The 22,391-nt window shown below is 38.5% G+C and overlaps 1 protein-coding gene across 1 annotated transcript; it reads left to right on the top strand.

Moving 5' to 3' along the window:
* The first annotated feature begins 3,937 nt into the window (after positions 1 to 3,937).
* LOC114466947 (nucleolar protein 4-like) lies at positions 3,938 to 9,778 on the top strand. Its single transcript, XM_028452822.1, has 3 exons — positions 3,938 to 4,476; positions 9,407 to 9,559; positions 9,761 to 9,778. Exons 1-3 carry the CDS (start codon positions 4,177 to 4,179, stop codon positions 9,776 to 9,778), a joined length of 471 nt encoding a protein of 156 aa, XP_028308623.1. The 5' UTR covers positions 3,938 to 4,176.
* Positions 9,779 to 22,391: the final 12,613 nt, after the last annotated feature.

Genomic DNA, 22,391 nt, shown 5'->3' on the forward strand with positions numbered 1-22,391 from the left:
CCGAACAAACCAGGAAAGTTTGAAAGAACGACGAATATTGATGTTAAAACAGTTCAAAGCTTTTCCAAACTGATGGTAACAATATTTAACGCTTTTCAACAAGTATTGAAAAAAAAAATTAACAAAATGAGATAGAATGTGCGTAGCTACTAACCACAAACTGATCAATATTTCTGCAGATTTCGTGTTTAAGTATTGAAGCTTTCATTTTAAAGACTTTTCTTTTTTTAATTGATTTCCAGAGTCTTGATCGTGCGGTTTCCAGTGACTCTGTCGCGACATCCACTCGGCAATGACTTTCTCCCACACAATCGCTCTAGACTTGGTTTCAAACGAGGATTATCAGAGCGAACAAGTCCTAAAAATGCTCTAGGGTTCGTAGGTGTGAACACACCCTAATACTTGTGTCCCAAAGTTTAACTAAAACCGCTTCTGTAACGCTCGTGTTTTTAGCTGCGTTTTCCACCTCAGCACAGAGTTGATGATTCACCCTAAAATACAATCAGATTACTGCCCCCTTCTGGTCTGGAAGATCACGTTTATTTAGAAGGAAATCTTGGGATGTTGGAAACTTACAATATTTAACGCTTTAACAAGTATTAAAACTAACAAAATGGGATAGAAATGTACGTAGCCACTAACCACTGTATCGTAATCTGTGAAACTAAGTGATCAACATTTCTGCAGATTTTGTGTTTAAGTGAATATTGAAGCTAACTAACGGAAAGGGTGGACGTTAAATGTAATTTTCTTCATCAAAGCCTTTAATTCTTTACATAATTTCACTTGTAATTCTCATCCAGAGGTTCAACCAAAACCTAAAGTTTTCTGGTTTGGTTTTTAGCAGAGTTTTCAACCTCAGCAAAGAGTTAATGATTCACCCTGAGCGAAGAAATGCAACAAATACTCATTTTTCCTCTAATTACTGCCCCCTCTGGTCTGCAAGATGAGTTTGGTTTTTTTTAAAGGAGAAACTTTTTGGATGTTGTGAACTTACAATACATAACGCTTTTAAGGAGTATTAAAGGTAAAAAACTAACAAAATGAGATAGAAATGTACGTAGCTACTAACCGCTGTATAGTAATCAGTGAAACAAAGTGTTTAAGTATTGAAGCGAACTAACGGAAAGGGTGGATGTTTAACGTCATTTTTAAAACTTTCCTTTTTTAATCATCCAAGCCTTTATTTTTTTTAAATATTTCACATCTACTACTGCGAAGGTTTTGACCAAAACACAAAGTTTCTGGTTCTGTTTTCAGCAGCTTTTTCAACCTCAGCACAGAGTTAATGAATGACCATAAATACTCTGAATACTGCCCCCTTCTGGTCTGCAAGATGAAGTTTTGTTTTAAAGAGAATATCCAGCTCATTATGAAGCATTTAAAACGTCAATTTTTGTTTATTGTTAACGTTTTAACTTCCTTCATAAGCTTTTTAAAATGTTCCCATGTTTATTTGTTTGTTCCTCATTTACGTTCGTTTGTGCCAACGTTTGCTTTTATTAAAAGAAATCGATCAGGGGGAAAAATGAGCTTTTTACGTTTTAAAGGGAAGGAAAAAAAGGTGATATTTGAGTTTTTGTTTGTTTTTTCTCGTCATTTTTCTGTGTGGTTTGTTTTCCTGTTGGTGTTGAAGTGTAAAAAACAGTAAAGACTACTGCCTCTGACTCCGCCTCTTTCTCAACACTTCAGGTTTTTTTTTAATTAAGTCAAGAATGCAACAATTATTGTTTTGGAAATTATTTAGTTAATTTTTTATTAGATTTTTAATAAACACGTGTAGTTTTAAATGTTGCATCATGGTAGAAAAATATCCAACTAAAAACATTTTTTTTTTAATATTAATAGCTTTTTTTTCTAAAAAAAAAAAACAATACTTATAATACAAGTGAAAAGGATTTAAATAGATTGCAAAATGATTACATGAGAATTCCTACTTATTAATGTAAATAAATGATAAAATAAGATAAATATTACCAAAATGAAAACTTTCAATATATTACAAATCAGAGAAGACAAATTTTTTGAAAAATTGTTTTAATCGATAGATTTAAATGAAAAGAACAAGGACATAAACTACTTAAGTGCAAATTGTTGAAGAACCTTTTAAAATCCTGTGATTTTTCCTCAAATTTGAAAAAAAAAAAAAAAAACGGTTTTAAAATAGTTTTGTTTATAACTGTGACGTCATGTTTTATATTGAGAATTTTGTAACTAAATTAGACGTAAAAATACTTAAACCTGAGTACAAAACGGTTCAAATTGTTCAGGGAGAAAGAGGAACATGAGCATCAAAAACACACAGTCCAAGCTGGAGAGGGATTCAAACCTGTAACCTTTGACCTAACGCACAAGATAGACCCTGACAGGAGGGGGTCCAGACCTAGACCAGTACTGGTCCAGGGGCTCCGAACTGAACTGAAACCTCTTCAGAGGATCTGATCCTGGTCTGGGACAGTTTTGCCGCCTCAGCAGATGTGAGGGTTTCATCACAAAAATGAAGAAGAAGAGGAAACAGAAACTAACAGCAGGAGAACCTGAAGGGGGAGGGGCCACATGAGAGCCATCAGAGTTTCTTCTTCCTGGTTTGAAGATCTGACAGTTTCACTTCCTGTGATGGAGGCGAATGATTATTATTAATAATATTCTGTTCCAACACAAACCATTATTAACGAAGCCATGACCACCAGTACGTCCTTTAGAACCTTCTAGAGCTACACAGGTTCTGGTTCCTCTGCTGGTCTGTTTTTGAACCAGTGAACAAAGAAGAGTTTCTTTTCTGAGGAAACTCTAGTGATTCCGAGGAGGACTAATATACATGATCTATGATCTTCATTAACCACCAGTCCATAGTGCCTAATATATTATTATTATTATATACATCGAGAAGCTAAGATTTTACCCATAGATAAAATAATTACTGGATTGATAATGTATCAAATTAAATTACATGATTCATAAAACGAATTAAATAAAAAATAAAATGCATTAAAGTAGATCAATAACTTTTTGGAATATTTAGCAACAAACCACTCGGCAGATAGTGCTTGTTTGCGTGAACAAGCTTTTATTTTGGTGCTTCCGGTGAATTTGCACATTAGCTAAATATTTAGTTTCACCCGTGACATTTAGATTTAAGATTTATATTTAAATCTAACATTTAGATTTAACATTTAGGTTTACATTTAACATTTAGGTTTACATTTAACATTTAGATTTAAATCTAACATTTAGATTTAAGATTTAGATTTAATATTTAAATCTGACATTTAGGTTTACATTAACATCTAGATTTAAATCTAACATTTAGATTTAATATTTATATTTAAATCTAACATTTAGGTTTACATTTAACATTTAGATTTAAATCTAACATTTAGATTTAGATTTAGATTTAATATTTAAATCTGACATTTAGGTTACATTTAACATCTAGATTTAAATCTAACATTTAGATTTAATATTTATATTTAAATCTAACATTTAGGTTTAGATTTAATTTTTATATTTCATATCTAACATTTAGATTTAATATTTATATTTAAATCCAACATTTAGAATTGGATTTAAGATTTAATTTGAACATAGACCTATTTTTTCTGAGTAGAGTAAATATCACAAATATTGCTGTAAACCTTATTTATTTTTGTTTGTTTGTTCTCAGGTCCTGGTTCTGGTCCCTGATGGAGGTCCTGTTGCGGTGCAGACAGGGGTCGGTGTCCAGGGAGGAGAAGGGGGAGGCGGGCTAACAGGTGTGTGGGGGCCGGTCATCACGGTACTGGTCCTGGTCCTGTCCTGGTCCTGATTAACCCCCACAGCCCGGTGTGTGTGTGTGTGTGTGTGTGTGTGTGTGTGTGTGTGTGTGTGTGTGTGTGTGTGTGTGTGTGTGTGTGTGTGTGTGTGTGTGTGTGTTGTGTGTGTGTGTGTGTGTGTGCGTGTGTGTGTGTGTGTGTGTGTGTGTGTGTGTGCGTGTGTGTGTGTGTGTGTGTGTGTGCCCCGTCCTCAGTGAGTGCGCAACAGGGAAGAGGAAGAGGAGGAACAAACACACGGCTTTAGAGACTTTAATTAAACAGACGCTTCACAAAACCAGGACCAGGACCAGGACCAGGATGGAGACGGTCTGACACCCGGAGGTCCGCGTCCTGTCTTGGTCTGTAGGAACCGAGGCTCGTGCTCATGATGAGGAGGTCCAGCGGTGACCAGGACCAGGACCAGGACCAGGACCTGGTCTCCTCCTCCAACCAGAACCGGTTCCAGGACTGGTGTCTGCGGACCTACGGAGACACCGCCAAGACCAAGACCGTGACCCGGCGCAAGTACAACAGGATCCTGCAGACGCTGGTCCACAAAGACCTGGTCCCGGAGGACAAGAACCGAACCATTAACGCCAAGTTTAAGTTCTGGGTGAAGTCCAAAGGCTTCCGGGTCGGGACGGTCCAGGACCACCAAGTCCTGCTGGTCCCCATCAAAGCGACGGTTAGTGCACCTTCCTCTTTCTGTGCGTGTGCGTGTGCGTGCGTGTCCCAAACACAGATCTATGCGCTTTGTGTCCATCAGGTGGTCCACATAATGTTCTCTGAACACAGAACCGAAAAGTTCTGGATCACAGCTCAGGTTCTCAATACGTGGGTCAGGACCCTGACGTGGGTCGGTTCACTCGCCGAGGCCAGAGAACCTTTAGCTTTTATTTTGAAGGGGAGTTATTTTAGTCAGTATTTACATCAGGAGCAAGTTTTATAGATCTGCTCCTGTCCTTTGTCACAGACATATATAGAATAGATCTGTTCCCGTCCTTTGATACAGACGTATATAGAATAGATCTGTTCCTGTTCTTTGCTACAGACATATATAGAATAGATCTGTTCCTGTCATTTGCTACAGACTTATATAGAATAGATCTGTTCCCGTCCTTTGCTACAGACGTATATAGAATAGATCTGTTCCTGTCATTTGCTACAGACGTATATAGAATAGATCTGTTCCTGTTCTTTGCTACAGACATATATAGAATAGATCTGTTCCTGTCCTTTGTCACAGACATATAAAAATAGATCTGTTCCCATCCTTTGCTACAGACATATATAGAATAGATCTGTTCCCGTCGTTTGCTACAGACTTATATAGAATAGATCTGTTCCGTCTTTTGCTACAGACATATATAGAATAGATTTGTTCCTGTCCTTTGCTACAGACATATATAGAATAGATTTGTTCCTGTTCTTTGCTACAGACGTATATAGAATAGATCTGTTCCTGTCCTTTGCTACAGACGTATATAGAATAGATCTGTTCCTGTCCTTTGCTACAGACATATATAGAATAGAACTGTTCCTGTCCTTTGCTACAGACATATATAGATTAATCTGTTCCTGTCCTTTGCTACAGACGTATGTAGAATAGATCTGTTCCTGTCCTTTGCTACAGACGTATGTAGAATAGATGTGTTCCTGTCCTTTGCTACAGACGTATGTAGAATAGATCACGACCTGACACATGGAAGAACACTATTCCACAGACCAGTTGAACATCTTGGGTTTGATTAGCATGTAGCTGCGCTGGCTGAACAGGGTTAAAGAGCAAATGTATTTGTATAGCGCATTTCATACACAAGGCAACTCAATGTGCTTTTAAAGAGCAAATGTTTTCATTACAGTTTTCCCAATTTCATTTGAAAAAATAAAATTATTATTATAATTTGTCTAAACAATAAAAATTAAAAATTAATTCTAACATATTACTGTAAGTTTCATGTCAATGTATAGTATAAGTTTTCATTGAAATAGTCGTAAACTTTTGAGGCTTTAGGTTGGTTCTTCTGCTGTTGTGCAATATCTTATTCACCATGTGTGGTACTGTAGCAAACATTAAACAGAAAGACTGATTTTATCATGAATTTACAACATTAAAGAACGTCTCGATGCAAATTTTTGTCGTCAACATTATCAATTATCTAACTAATCATTTTTGCATTATTGTATATGTTACACACATTGTGGTTGGCGTGAATCTCGAGACGGTATATATATTCATTTCTATTTTTCTTTGGCCCCCCCTTGTAAGAATCTCAAACTCTTTGTTGTCAGGTAGACATATTAGTTTAGAGTGTTTTACTGGAGCATTGGATGTAAACTGGCTTCACTTCCTGTCTTTCAGACTCACTGACCTCCTCCTGTTTCTATGAACGTCTGCTTCACCACAGTTTGTCAGAGCGACACTAAGAATAGTTCCTCTGACTGTCAGACACACGTGATGACGACACACACACACACACACACACACACACACACACACACACACACACACAGGCATTATTCACAAGCAAATTTCAAACCATTTCGTCAGAAAAGAAACAACAAAAGAGGGTTTTTAAACTTCAAAATATAAGAAAAATCTTTTGTCCTTTTTGGTTAAAATTTGAAGTTGTTTTGTGTTGTGTGTCATGTGTGTATGTTGTGTGTCATGTTGTGTATTATGTTGTCATGTTGTATATTGTGTTGTGTGTCATGTTGTGTATCATGTTGTGTCATGTTGTATATTATGTTGTGTGTCATGTTGTGTATCATGTTGTGTGTCATGTTGTATATTATGTTGTGTCATGTTGTGTATTGTGTTGTGTGTCATGTTGTGTATCTTTCCAGGTGAGGGAGGAGGAAAGTTGAAGATGACTCTTTACAGACGGTAAATGTGCTTCTTCCTCTGAGACATTTAATTTAGGTTAGCTTAGCACATAGCGACCAGTCCCACATGTTTGGGTTAGCTTAGCACGTAGCGACGAGTCCCACATGTTTGGTTAACATAGTATATAGTGACCAGTCCAGTATATTGTGTTAGCTTAGCACGTAGCTCTGCTGGCTGAGAAGGGTAAAGGGGCGGGGTGTGTGTGTGTGTGTGTGTGTGGTGTGTGTGTGTGTGTGTGTGTGTGTGTGTGTGTGTGGGTGTGTGTGTGTGTGTGTGTGTGTGTGTGTGTGTGTGTGTGTGTGTGTGTGTGTGTGTGTGTGCGTGCCTAACATGTTCTGAGCTCACAACAAATGTACCCTTTGTTTGTTTGTTTGTTTGTTTGTTTGTTTGTTTGTTAATAACAAAGCTTATATCTGTTGTGAAAGTTTGACTTTCTCTGTTCCTGTCGTTTCATTGGAGGAAGTAGTAGCTAATATCTGCTAGCTTTATTAGCATCTGGTCCAGACTGAAATATGAGGTTGGTTGGAAGTGTGTGCTGATTGGTCTGTGATGACTTCGTCAATCACACACACACACACACACACACACACAACAAAAACACACCAAATGACTTGGATAATGTTCTGATTGGTTCTCAGGAGGAGGGAAATAGTGATGTCATGGCGTTCATCGGATTTTCCTCCTCTGAATCACTACATTCCCGTCCCAGTTCGACTCCACTGGACGTCTTCTTGTGTCCATTGTTAGAAATAAAAAAGATGGGAGAGAAAATGTTGATAAAAGCTACGACAAATTAAATAAAGTGGAGCGTCAAAGAAAGAAGGCGGAGCTAGTGAATCAGACCCAACATGGTTGGATTAAAGTAATCAAAGTGTTCAGAACAGTAGTGTCGATGGAAGAAGCTGAAGGTCGTTTTCTTTGTGAACGCAGACAAAACAAAATGTGTTTGTACGATTTTTACCTTTGAAGGTCAGAGAAGAAGAGAACGTGTTTGTTTCTGCTCAGTGTCTCCATCTGCTGGAGAGTGTGTTTATAACATCTAACGGATCATTTACAATAGGACAGGAAGTGAGGGTCTTAGACACAGGTGTGAAAACTCTGGCTATAATAAATGTCCCACTAACGTACTACATACTACAAACTCAATGAGTATATACTGTCTCATATACAGTATACATACTATAGTATGATTAGGATGGTGAGCGTTCCCACTTCACTGAAGTATACTTCAGTGTACTTCAGTTTCCCAAGATGCATTTGGAACCTACAATGTTAAAAACCTTGTTCACACTGAGGTTAAATATCTCTGTTGATTATCCACCTTTACTTTGAAAGTTCTGAAAACATTTGAAGTGAGAAAGTGACCAAGTAGAATATCAACATGTGCTCATTTGATCCATAAAACTCACGTAAACACATTTCACACATTTTCAGAGACCCTCTATTGGTCTACTGACTAAACTTCCTGTTCACTTCAAAATAAGAGCCCCATTTACAAGAGAGTTAAAAAAAAAAAAAACTAATGGAAGTCAAGAAGAGATGCTTTTATTTTGAAAGGAGATGTTTGAATTTTAGCTTGAAGCCGTTTCCAGAATCATTTTACATTCAGCTCCCAATGCATCATGGGACGGTTGAGTACAACTAGTGTGCCCACCGTGCACACTTAAAATATGTCCACATATAATATACATCCTGGTTATTCTCACATACTCAATCTATTCATACTGTCTAATGTGAACGCACTACATACTCATTTAGACGTCACACTCAGTATGAGTAGTACGATAGCATGAGTAGTACGATAGCATGAGTAGTACGATAGCACGAGTAGTACGATAGCACGAGTAGTACGATAGCACGAGTAGTACGATAGCATGAGTAGTACGATAGCATGAGTAGTACGATAGCATAAGTAGTACGATAGCATGAGTCGTACGTTAGCATGAGTCGTACGTTAGCATGAGTAGTACGATAGCATGAATCGTACGTTAGCATGAGTCGTACGATAGCATGAGTAGTACGATAGCATGAGTAGTACGATAGCATAAGTAGTACGATAGCATGAGTCGTACGTTAGCATGAGTAGTACGATAGCATGAATCGTACGTTAGCATGAGTCGTACGATAGCATGAGTAGTACGATAGCATGAGTAGTACGATAGCATGAATCGTACGTTAGCATGAGTCGTACGATAGCATGAGTCGTACGATAGCATGAGTAGTACGATAGCATGAGTCGTACGTTAGCATGAGTCGTACGTTAGCATGAGTAGTATGTTAGCATGAGTAGTACGATAGCATGAGTAGTACGATAGCATGACTAGTACGTTAGCATGACTAGTATGTTAGCATGAGTAGTACGTTAGTACGAGTAGTACCTTAGCATGAGTAGTACCTTAGCATGAGTAGTACGTTAGTACGAGTAGTATGACATCATGTGTGTGTCCTACACTCTGATCTTTCTACTTGAACAGGAGGAACAGAGTCCACACTAAACACACACGTGTGTGTTAAAAACCAGATAAATAAAGAATCAGCGATGTTCCTTTTTCAAATCCTAATTTTTTTCCCATAAAGATGATGAAGATCAATGGATGGATGAATGTTTTTCTACAGTTTTATTATAATTGTGAACATAATAAACATTTAGATTAATTATCATCATCAGAATGTGTCCTAGTTGTGTATTTAAATAAATAAATAATACTACTGTGTTTCTGTCTCTCAGTGCGTAGACGGCGTCTCTGGCGTTGACTCGATGTTGAAACGCGTCGCTGTGGTTGAGGATTTCTTCGACATCATCTACTCCATGCATGTGGAGGTCAGCGCTGAGCCGGGGAAACCCCCGAAGCACGCGGGACAGAAGAAGACCTACAAAGCTGTGAGTTACACCTGCTGTTCTTCCACGTGTCCAACAGGGGGCGCAACGATTTGATAACGCACAGCGTAGCTAAGCAGTGACTGCACTTCTTTAGCAGTTCCCAATTTAGGCTATAGTTCAACTGGTTTTGAACTGGTTTATTGGTTCTATTTGTTTTATTGGTTTTCTGTCTCCTTTATTCATAGTGTTTCCTGCTCACAGGCTCGTTCACTAACATGAAACTGGTTTTTGCTCTGTTACTGGTCCACGTTCTCACTCTTTTTGCACTAATTTAATGGTATTTTTAAACTGGTTTTGAGTTGCTTCATTTCTGATAACTTAATGTTGATCATCATTACCAGCGCTCACGTAGCTGGTTATTAATTGGTTTTAAACTGGTTTATTATTGGGTTTCCCTGTTTTCAGGTTAGCTAACTAACTGCGAACTGGTTTGTAGCTGGTTTGGTCTGTTATGATTTTGACAGTTATTTGAGTGATTTAATGGTATTTCTCCACTGGTTATGAACTGGTTTTTGTCACCTTGTTTTTTAGTAGCTCCCACTTTGGTTTGTATGTGCTGATACTTTATTAATCTTAACATACTTTAATTAATTAGTTGAATGAGCTCCTGTGTCTGAGCTGCTAACTCCCTCTAGTGGTCAAACCACAACACTGCAGCCAAACAAAAACCACCTCAAATGTGATTATTTTTCATTATTGGATCATTTGAGCTTTTTTTTTAATTAATTTAGCTCAACGTAATGCACAGTGTGAGAATTGGGAGCTATAATCAAACAGATGAGCAGAGATAAGTGTGTATCCAGAGTTCTTTTTCCTCCATCGTTCTTTCTTTGTGTTTGAAAAGCTTTTCTTTCAGGTCAAAAAATCATGTTTCACTGATTAACTCTGTCGTTGCACCGTGTGTGCACAATAAACACGCACACACGGTGCACTGTGTGCGTCACCACAGCCTTGCTTTTGTCAACTGTTGCCGGGCAACACCTGAGATTGAGTGTTTTGAAAAGGCCTTTAATGCTGTAGGAACTACATGTTATTATCTACAAGTTAAAGTGTACCTGTAGTGAAAATGTATATAACAAAAATGTCTTTAATGTATTACCAATTAACTAAATATGTGCACCTTTATATAAAATAAACACATTAAAATTACTTTTTAGAATGATTTTATACCATAAACTATGGAGAGCTGACATTTTGGACAGGATATGACACACGTTGGTTGATTCCTGTTAGGTGTTACTAGGCAACAGTGTTCCATTGGTCTACAGTTTCTGAACAATGGCGTAGTGTAAAGCCAATGGTTGCTATAACAACAGGAAAACTGTTTCTAAGCCAAATAACGTCAGAGTTATCCAGACATTGGTTCCATAATATCGGTACGGGATATACAGTTAAAATGTTAACGTTCACACCACATTGGGTGGTATGTGAGGGATCTGTGGGCTAAGCTAATGGGCTAAGCTAATGGTCTCACAATTCCTTCACAGAAAGTGGTTGAATGCAGCTTGTAAACGTACTTGTTCAGAGCACAGGATACTATGGGGGGTGTCATGGCACTAACCACACCCCCACCACATTGTTCCCTCTTATTTCCTTGAGGCTAAATGATGAACTCTGTCAGGAGAACTTAGCTGTTCCTCAGAGGTAGTGGAGCATTATTCAATCAATGAACACATATTCTTTCAAACAGTTTCTAACCATATTTGTGCAGTTCCAACTCCTAACTACTCAGCCATGGCTCGTTTCTGCTGCTAACAACGTTACACATGGCTGCTTTGCACCCAGAACCAACAGAAAAACGACACTTAACACAACGTAAACAGACCTGTTATGTCTCTATCTCCCACAATGCATCATTTCTTTAAAGCCACAGGCCTTGACGATCTACTCAAGTGTCATATCCTGTCCAAAATGGCATCTCTTCATAGTTTATGCCCCAGGGTAAAAACTCATTTAAAAAAAATGTAATGTTTTTTCATTTTAAAAAAGGTCCACATGTTTTGTTTATTAGTATAACATTAAACCCATTTTTTGTTATATATATTTTCACTACAGGTACAGTTTAATGATAGTTATTATGGGGTTTGTTTGACTTGAAATCAAATCTCTCTCTCTCTCTCTCTGTGTGTGTGTCGGTGTCTCTCGCTCAGATCTCAGAAACCTTTTGCGTTTCTTCTTCTCCTCGGGAGGCGGTGACTCGTTTCCTGATGAGCTGCACTGAGTGTCAGAAAAGGATGCACGTCATCATTAGCAGCAGCAACAGTGGCAGCAACGGTAACGCCCACACACACCTGTCACCATGGCAACCTGCATTTTATATTAATGGTATTCGAAAATGTCCATAGATGGACTGTGACACAGGGTTCTACATTTGGTTCGTGGCTAGCTTAGCTTCTTTTCACATAGTTTTTGTTGTGTGATATTGTGGCTAAGCTAACGTTAGCATGTTGTATAGAAACTCCTTCATACTGATCTATTCATAACGCAGCTCATCACAGCATGAAAGGTGAACATGTTACAGTTGGAGTTCATGTTTGTTTACATGCGTGTACACACTGTGACATCATCATCATGTGACTGTTAGCCCCACCCCTATCACCTGTGGACTCTACAATTTGTGAGAGCTATAGTGAGTATTGAGTAGCTAGTTAGCATAGCATAGACTGTCCTTTGGAGATTTTATAGTATAGAGTGGGCGCGTCTTAAATACTCCAGGAGCCCCGCCCACAATCAAGGCTTTTTGAGTTTTTAGCGTCAGACAAAACATCAGGGTTTTAGTGTTTAACTCACACTGAGGCCTAATGTGGACGAGTTACTGTGAATTAATGAATTGATTGATTGATTAATGGATGAATGACTGAATGAGTCTGTTTATTTTACTAGTTTTATCCAACATGAGTTCCTGTTTTTTCTAAGGCCTGTTTTTATCTCAGGGACTTTAGTGGAAAAACAACTGCTTCCAATTCTTTAAATGATTTTTTAGATCAGCATCCAGCGTGGACAGTAGATTCTTAAAGTTACCAGACAACCACATTTTCCACCAGCCATCGAAAATAAACTACATTATGGACAGAATAGATTTAAGCGTTCATGTTTCTTTACATAGTTTTTATTTTAGTTAATTCCAGAAATACATTAAAATTAAAATGGTAAAAATATAAACATTTAATTTAAAAACAGTGTTGTAACAATGCCTAAAAGGTGCATTATGGACCTTTGGGTGTGTCGGAGAAGTGAACCTTTTATAAAGTATATTCTCATAACTTTATAAACAAACTTCACTCAGATGAAAATTGTATTCCTGGAACTCTGAAGTTAGAAAGAAAAGAAGTAATCAGTACTAAGAATTATATGTACTATAGAGAAAACATGTTTTACTCTCCATCCATCCCTCCATCCTCTCTCTCGTCTCCTCATTAAACAGAGGTGGTGTGGGCGTGTCTCAGTCTTCTCTTTAATTAGCCTCATTAACAGCTTTAACAAAGAAAACGACCAGGAAACGAGGGGGGGGAGGGGGAGGGGGAGGGGGAGGGGGGATCTGAAGGTTTGAATCCTGAATATTGGAGGAGGAGGATATTGGATTTACACCAGCTACAAACACTGGAATGTTGATTCTGTGTGTGTGTGTGTGTGTGTGTGTGTGTGCGTGTGTGTGCGTGTGTCACACAATGACACTCTGAGTGAGGGGATCAGCTAATTGCCTTTCTACCCAGTGGGGTTTACACACAGACAGACACACACACACACACTGATCCCTGTTATCTCTGACCAAAGTTCAGTCGTGAATTATTAAATACAATTAATCAGCGCGGGCTGAAGCTGTGTTTGATTGACACAGACAGCTGTGTGTGTGTGTGTGTGTGTGTGTGTGTTTGTCATTTATCCTGATGGTCGGGTGTGGAACACGTTGCTCTATCCCAAAGGAAGATGTTCAACTCTCTGTTCTCCTCACTCCTCACACTGTAACACACACACTGACACACATTGTTACACACACATACACACTGTAACACACACACACACACACTGACACACTGTTTGTGTGTGTGCTCACAGAGAACGACCGGCCGTGTTCTCATCTCTCTGACACCATCGACTACAACGTTCCTCTCACTACGACGTACAGGAAGTTGCAGAGGATGAGCAGCAGCAAGGTACACACACGCACACACACGTGCACGCACACACAATCTGTGCAGGTCCTCATACGTCCCATCATTGTTTTCCATTGTTTCATGTTTCACCCAACAGCCTAAAAGTTAACCTTCCTCTAGTCCAGTGTTAGCTTTCTCTTAGCATCTCTAATGCTAACGGGTCCTAAATCAGCTGTAAAATACACTAAAACAATTTACATTTTTAAAAATGTTAAAATGTGGGAAAGATTGATATAAAACATTTTAATCATTTTTAACTCCATATGTGTGGAAATGTAACATAGAACTGTAACATGGTTCCGCAGTTTTGTGTTAAATTTGAATTGACAATTTTTATACAATTTTCATGGCAATTACAAAGTGAATTATCTAAACTCAATTACAATTTAATCATTATTACGACAGCAACAGATTTTTAAAATTCTAATTACACCATAATTGTAATTAATTATCAATTACGCGATTACGATTGACCCCAGTCCTGGTAGGCGTTTTGTTCAGTCTTATTGACCCACCTGTCGTACTTCTATTCCCCACCAGGGTGGTGCACCCCACACTTTGAGAACAACTGATCTATTGTGTATTTCTTCAGTGTCTGTCATCATATATAGCCACCACCTTGGTCTCCATCCCATAATGCACCACGGCTGAGATGTTTTACTGTGTTGTTGTTGGCAGTGAGGGAGCGTGTTTAGTGTGTGTGTGTGTGTGTGGTGTGTGTGTGTGGTTGTGTTGTTGTGTGTGTGTGTGTGTGCTGATAAGAGAGTGATGAGCTCCTTCCAATTAAGCCAAGCCTCTGTGCATGGGGTTACTTAGTGGACACAGACACACCCCTGCTGTCCTCTGATTGGCTCACGCTGACTTGTGGTCATGTGACTCGTCGTGTGAGGCCCTGACCACCTACAGTCACAAAGAGTGAGAGCATCTGGCAGCCAGCAGAGGGTGCTGTGTCATGCTTTAACAATCATGAGTCAGCATTCACATACACAACACAACCTAAAGACAACACACAACGAAACTACCAGGGTCAAAGGTCATTGATCACATGATCAGAAAGGAGTCATTTATTAGTCCTGGAGCACTAATTCTCATTGGACTGTGTGTGTGTGTGTGTGTGCGCGTGTGCGCGTGCGCGCGCGCATTAGCTCCTCTCATCTGTTCATCTCTTCATCTTTCCTTCCGTCCCAATTCAATAAGAGGAGGAAATTACCCAGGGTGCATCCTGGTGGTGGGGGGGGGGGTTACTCTGCAGGAGGACACACACACACACACACACACACACACACACACACATGTCAGCGTAGACAGTTTTTTTTATCACTGCTTTAAAACAAGCTGTAAGTCCAAACAAGGCAAAATGTCAGATTTTTTAAAAAGGGTTACACACAAAAACACAAAAACACATCACCATTCATCACTTTATTCATAAACGCACCCATGATCACTTAAAAAGACACGCTTCATATTAACAAGACTAAAAACAAAATCTTAATAAAGTACCAAATGATCTCCTCAGGCACCAGTCTGTGCACGTACAAAAAATCCTGTGTGTCAAAAATTATTTGTATTTGTAAAAGACATTTTGTGTGTGTGTGTGTGTGTGTGTGTGTGTGTGCGTACGGTTGGCTTTGTGTGTAATGAGGATGAGGACGCAGAGGAAGATGGGCTGGAATAAAAATGAGGTTTTTTTAGGTGTTGGGGGTTGGATGGGGGTGGGGGGGGTGGAGACGGCGGGGGGGAGGCAATCACAGGAGGAATTAAAAACGCAGAATCAGGAGGTTCATTATCATTTATGGGTCGTTCTCCTCTGGCCATTATTCAGCCTCCTCTAGAGGGAAGAGGTTTCATTATGTTTTGGAGGAGGGGTGTGTGTGTGTGTGTGTGTGTGTGTGTGTGTGTGTGTGTGTGTGTGTGTGTGTGTGTGTGTGTGTGTGTGTGTGTGTGTGTGTGTGTGTGTGTGTGTGTGTGTGTTGTGTGTGTGTGTGTTGGTGTGTGTGGGTGTGTGTGTGGGTGTGTGGGTGTGTTTTGTCGCTCATTTTGGCTGAAACAAAGATCTTCAAATATCTCGCCACATGCCAGGGAAAGTTTTCCCTTTTATCCTTTTGGAAAGGCTTTTATTTTGACAGGAAAAATGCAAGTTTATTTCCTGCACTGTTTATTTAAAAATGGAGAAACCCAACCTGACCACACAAAAAAGAGAGCTATGTGTGCCCCCCACCCCACCCCCCAAACCATTCCTTATTGTTAATATTGTACAAAACTAGGTGTTATGGTTGAACTGGTGTCTATTTTACTCGGTGACCAAAAATCACTAACACTCTGCTGTCTATAAATATCTGTTATTTATTTAGATTTATTGTAAAGTCTTTACACATTAGCTCGACTTGGTCCCAATAATCATCTGTTCATTAATCAGTCTTTATAGTTGGACGTCAGTCACCAGTTAAAATGGACGCCACTTGAACCAGAACACCTACAGTTTGATTGATAAATTACGTGTGAAAATATTGTCAACATGTAAAAAAAAAGAACACACAAACAAAAACACACCGTAGCTTTTCTGATTATTAGATTAGTTGGTTAATGAGTTAGTTTTCATAGCCGAAAAAGGTTGAAGAAGTGAAACGTATTTACTCCCACGCCTTATTCATAAATTAATTATCCAGCTGACTCATTATTATCTATTAATAATTAGTTACAGATGTTTGTTAATGGTTTAACACCCATTAGTCACCTTCCTCACAACACACGCTACACATCAAACCTTTAGGTGTGACAGTTTAAATGGTGCCTCATCTAACTGGTGATCGACCTCTAACGGCGTTGCTGTTTCTGTTCAATCATTTTCAATAATTCATCTTTAAACATGTTTAAGGTTCAACACCCAGAACTTCCAGATTATTACATGAAAATATGGATGTTCTGATTGAACTGGTGTCCATTCTACTGGGTGAGCTATATGTGCTAATGTTTGGTAGGTGTTATGGTGACTCTGGTGTGCATGTTCGCTGCTGACTTTCAGCTAATCGATGTTTATCGTTCCTTTCTTCTCCTTTCCTGGACACAGAGGGATTCCATCTCACTCCTGCTTATTTAATCCACTGTTCTCAAATGGGGGTACGGTCCCCCTAGTGTATGCAATGACACTTCAGAGAGAGGAAAATGAACAAATAAAGTGTCAGTCGTGGTCCCGCCCCAGGCATGAGATGACCAGAAATGATAAAAAGGAGAAATAGTTAGTTGCCTTAAATTTCAGAAAAATGGAAAAGATTTTTGAAATGTTCAAATTATCACTTTTTTCTTTTTTAAATAAAATTAAAACAACACATTCTTAAATTTATTTCTATACTTTTACTTTGGGAAATATAATAATAGTTTAACTAAAATGCAGTAAAAAAAATCAAAAAAACTGAGCTCAAACATGATCAAAAATAATGTTTGGGGTCGCCTGAATTGTAGATATCAAAATGGGGTCACGATCCAAAAAAGGTTGCGAACCACTGCTGTAAATAGTGTTTAATTCCACTTATTTACAAAGTCAGTTTTATAAAGTTTCATTCCATCATTATGATCTATAGTTGTTTTTACAATGTTTTCTAATCAAAACTGTTGTAGTCGGACGAGGGCGGACTTGGATTTATAAATAAGAAAAAGGAGACTAGAACCACTGATTTAATCCACACAAAACTACAGTTATACAGAAATTATATGATGCATTCACTCCGCCGCTGGGTGGCGGTGTGTGTTTGTGTGTGTGTGTGTGTTGTGTGTGTGTGGTGCGCGTGTGAACTGCTCGTCACCACCCAAAAGCACCAGAAATGAGTGTTTTTTCCTCCTTTGTACCAGTTATTAATTTACTTAAACAAACGGATAGCCATAATATTATAGTATGGATCATCAGTAAATGTGAGCATAAAGCCATAAAAATAGATAAATAATAATAAATTATAATTTGATTTGATTTATTTATTTTTGAACATGTAAAAACAAAAACAATACATATCAAATAAAAGGAATGTCACAAATAAGTTAGTTTCTAAAACAAGTCAAAAACACAAAGTAGGAAGAATTCAATGAAACATTTTCACGTTTAAAAAAGAGTGGGAAGAAGTCTGACTTATTTCCTCCTACCCCTCTGTTAACCAGTATAACAATGTATGTTACTATAATAATAAATAATGATGTGATTGTTTATTATTATTATTATTATTGTAGTTTTCTATAAGATGCTCCTTTTCACTCTTTCTGTGACGACAGTTAATGTTTGAGCTCGTGCTGTGTTTTAGTCTCGTGGCTAATTAAATTAAATTAAACAAATGATAAAAACCAACATGTGATGAACATCTTCCATTGTCTTAAAAGCGGCTCTGTGTCCGCTCCCTGTGCGTGACGTCACAGCCGCGGCCCCGCCCCTCCCCGCTCTCCTGTCGGTGCGGCCGTGCGCTCGCACTGCTCCGCGTGCCACTCGGATTTACAGCAGCGCGTGGAGGAAGCACGGACAGCACCGGAACCACAGGTAGAACCCGCATCCGTGCGTGTGCGTGTGCGTGCACCCCCCGCTGTTTATTCTAAGCAGCAGACTGATGGAGGCGGTCACATGCACAGCGCGTGCGTGTGTTCGTGTGTGTGTGTAGGAGATAGAGGAGGAGGAGGGCGTCACCGTGCGTGTGCGTGAGGGTGGAGCTGCGGAATGAGCGTGCACGCGGCGGACCTTTCTGTGCGTGACGCTGATTGAAAGAAACAATCAATAGATTAAATTTTTTTTTTTTTTTCACAGTTTGTGACGAAAAACGAGACGAAATCACTTTGGAAACATTTTAAAATGTGATATTTATCATAACGAGCTGAGTTTAAAGTGACGGTAATAAATTCTTAATATAAGCAGTGAAATAAAGGATCAGATCAAATATAGATACAAACCTGATGTGATGGTCACATGACATAATTAGAATAAGTCCAATCAGAGCGTGAACAGGAAACACAAAGAGTTGTGTGTTTGGAGTCATTTTATTGGATTCTTGTGTAATTTTGTTTTTTTGCTTATATTTTTTTGTTTTTGAGTCATTTGTGTATTTTTCTTCTATTTTGTGTGTTTTTTGAGTCTATTGTGTAATTTTATTCTCATTTTGTCTATGTTTTCTAATATTCTATGTGTTTTTGAGTCATGTTGTTTTATTTTAAGTCCGTCATTTTGTTCATCTTTCTCTATTTTTGTGTTTTTGAGTGATTTGGTGTAATTTTATTCTCATTTTGTCTGTTTCTTTCTTCTTGTTTCTTCTTTCTTTTCTTCTTCGTTTCTGTTTTGTTTTGTGTATTTTTCTTTCTTTTTGTAAAAACATTTCTGGGCTTTTATTTTGACAGTCTGTACAGCAGCAGTTTCTCATTCCACATACTGTACATACTCTGAAGCTCTTTTTTTATTATACAAAACATATGAATGTATTTTTGAAATCATCTTGTTTCACGTGTCGTCTTTGTCAGCCTGTGCAGTGGCTGTTTCATATTCCTTAAGTCATGTTAACGTTGTCTGTTCAATCCCACATGTTTGTGTTAGCTTAGCATGTAGCAACGAGCAGGGTCATAGGGTAAAGGGGGCGGGGCTGTTATTGGACATGTTTATGTGTTTTTTTTGGAGCGTCTGTGCAGCGGTCGTTTCCTGCTTTTATCATCTGCATCTTATGTTTAAAAACTCTTTGTTCTTTCTTTATTTTCACTCATTCCAGAATCTTCTTCATGCTTTCAGTGTGAAGTGATCATTGGGTCAAAGGTCAGGGCTCAGAGCTGTTTATCCCGTGCAGATTGACACTTTCCTGCTGAAGGACAGAGTCTTTCAGCATCGCTGGTTTCCATGGCAACATCTCCAGTGGAAAACCTGGAACAAAGTTGTCTGTGAGGAGCGAGTGAAGCAAATACTTAAAGATCCATTAGTGAGATTTTTATACTTAGAAGACGAGAGAAAAGGCCGAGCGTTATGAAGATAAAGATGAAGTTACAAAGACGTCACGTGAGCAGTTAGACAAGTTTTAGGACGAGTGTAGGAAAAGTAGAGCTTTGAGATGTTTAGAAAGTTTGGTGACATAAAAGCATCAAAATCAAAAAAAGAAAAAAGATGCACAAATAACAATTTGAAATAAATAGATACATGAAAAACTAATAAATACATGGAGAAATAAATATGAAATAAATAGATACACAAATAAAAAGTTCTAAATAAATATGTAAAAAGTAAATAAACAAATGGATAGATAGATAAAATAGATCAATAAGTAACAATAAATAAATGATTGTAAAATTTGGATTTCTTCACAATAAATGTCTTTTGTTTCTTTTACTAATAGTCGCTGTGATAAACATACAGATGTGTTGAAAAGAGAATTAAAAGCAACAAATACAGATTATTATCAGTAAAAAACACACTCACTGTGAATTACAGTTACAAAAAATATTTCCCCTTGGATCACAATTCACATCCCAGCATTAAAAGCAATAAAATCACACAGTTAAAGTAGTCGATCTGAGCCAATCAGTGAGCAGGGAGTTCCAGCAATGATCATCTGACTCCGCCCATCTGAGAGCTGCCCAATCGTCATCCTTCCTGTTGAACGACCTAGAGTTTATATCGTGAAAGTCAGCCCTGGAACACTCAGTTCTCCACTTTGTGTTTGAGGCATGTTTAAAGTTTAAAACAAAGAACGTTTTGTATGTTTTACATCATCGACAACATTTATAACTAATAAAAGCTGTTTTACACCAAATTTACCCAGAACTTTGTAATGAGGACTAGTTGGACACACGCCAAGGATGAGAAGAATTGATTGATTTAATGATTGATTAGTTCCATGTAAAATTCAACCCTGAACTATAAAGTTCCTGCTAGCTTTGGTGGAAAAGCGGCTAAATTTGGTGCAAAGAAAATGCACCCATCAAAGGAAAAATACAACAGTGAACAAAATGTTATACGTTAGCGCAGTATAAACACTCCTTAGATTCAACAGAAAATGTGACCCTCAATTAGTTCTAGGTAATTTAGATGGAAAAACAACTGTCTAAATGGTTCCTGCTGATTTTAGTGCAAAAGTAGCTACAGGTTCCTTCGGTGGATTTGTTCTTACAGTTTACAACCATGAACCATGGAAGTTCTGGGTCATTTTAGTGGAAAAGCAGCTACAGAGTAAAGATATAAAGACAACTCCAAACCGTTTAGATTAAAAAGTGGCTCAAGTGGTTGAAACATGTCTGAAGCTCAGGAGAAAACTGAACCATGAACCACAGACATACTTATATATATATATATATATTTGTTGTAAAAACGTCTAAAGTTTGTATGTGAGCGATGATTCCCAGCATCCTGTTATTCAGTTTCCTGCTCTTTGTGGACGTACTCGTGGCAGTATTATCTTTCTCTTTTGGTTCGCTCTAAACCTCTCCATCGATCGTGTGCGTGTGTGCGTATGCGTGTGTGCGTGTGCGTGTGTGACTCTTTCAGTCAGACATCTGTCTTCCTAACTAAAGCAGATCTATCTGTGGTTTGCTCCAAATCCCCTTTCACGCTCTCCGTCCTGCACTCAGTCAATCCACCACAGAAAGCACAAAGCTCTCAATCTGCTGCCCACAGTAAACCATCAGCTGCTGTGTGAGGACCACCAACATCAGGCCCTCATAACACTGTGTTTATTTTACACAAATGCAGGAAAATCTCCAGCTTCTTCAACTTTTTTTTTAAAGAAAAGAATCAGAATCAGAATTCCTTTATTAATCCCAGGGGGAAATTGCTTTTGTTACAGCCACTGAAAAACATCACAAATAAAAGAATAAAAAGGTTAACAAAGACAAAAGAAAGAATAAACAATAAATAAGTGTATAATTAAGTAAAAGACTGTTAAAAATAGGGATCAGAAACACACACATTACAGTAGTAGAAAAAAGTAGGATAGATAATAATAATAATATACAAATATATACCAATATGATTCAGATATTTACAAAACAGAGATGAATTATACAGTTTGATCTCCACAGGCAGGAATAATTTCCTGTGGCGCTCTGTGGAGCACCGTGGTTGGATCAGCCTGGTGCTGAAGGTTCTAAAGGTGCTGAAGGTGCTTCTGTGACTGACCAGCACATCATGGAGTGGGTGGGACACATTGACCAAGATGGATTTCACCTTGAACAGGCTCCTCCTCTCTGTCACCACAGTCAGAGAGTCCAGACAAATGACTTTCCTGAATATCACAACATCTTTGACACGTTTGGTTAGCTTAGCAAGTAGCGACCAGCCCCACATGTTTGGTTAGCTTAGCAAGTAGCGATCAACCCCACATGTTTGGGATGGCTGAGCAAGTAGCCACCAGTCTTACATGTTTGGTTAGCTTAGTAGGTAGCCACCAGTCTTACATGTTTGGTTAGCTTAGCACGTAGCCACCAGTCTTACATGTTTGGTTAGCATAGCACGTAGCCACCAGTCTCACATGTTTGGTTAGCATAGCACGTAGCCACCAGTCTTACATGTTTGGTTAGCTTAGCACGTAGCCACCAGTCTTACATGTTTGGTTAGCTTAGCACGTAGCCACCAGTCTTACATGTTTGTTTAGCTTAGCACGTAGCCACCAGTCGTCACATGTTTGGTTTGCTTAGCACGTAGCCACCAGTCTTACATGTTTGGTTAGCTTAGCACGTAG

This window comes from Gouania willdenowi, chromosome 7 (genome assembly GCF_900634775.1).
Source record: "Gouania willdenowi chromosome 7, fGouWil2.1, whole genome shotgun sequence".
In the NCBI taxonomy this organism is placed as follows: Eukaryota; Metazoa; Chordata; class Actinopteri; order Blenniiformes; family Gobiesocidae; genus Gouania; species Gouania willdenowi.

Bases quoted from the DNA above. Each gene is read 5' to 3' on its own strand.
- LOC114466947 (XM_028452822.1), top strand. From the start codon at position 4,177: ATGATGAGGAGGTCCAGCGGTGACCAGGACCAGGACCAGGACCAGGAC. The intron at 4,477-9,406 runs GTTAGTGCACCT...TCTGTCTCTCAG, and splicing joins TGGTCCCCATCAAAGCGACG to TGCGTAGACGGCGTCTCTGG.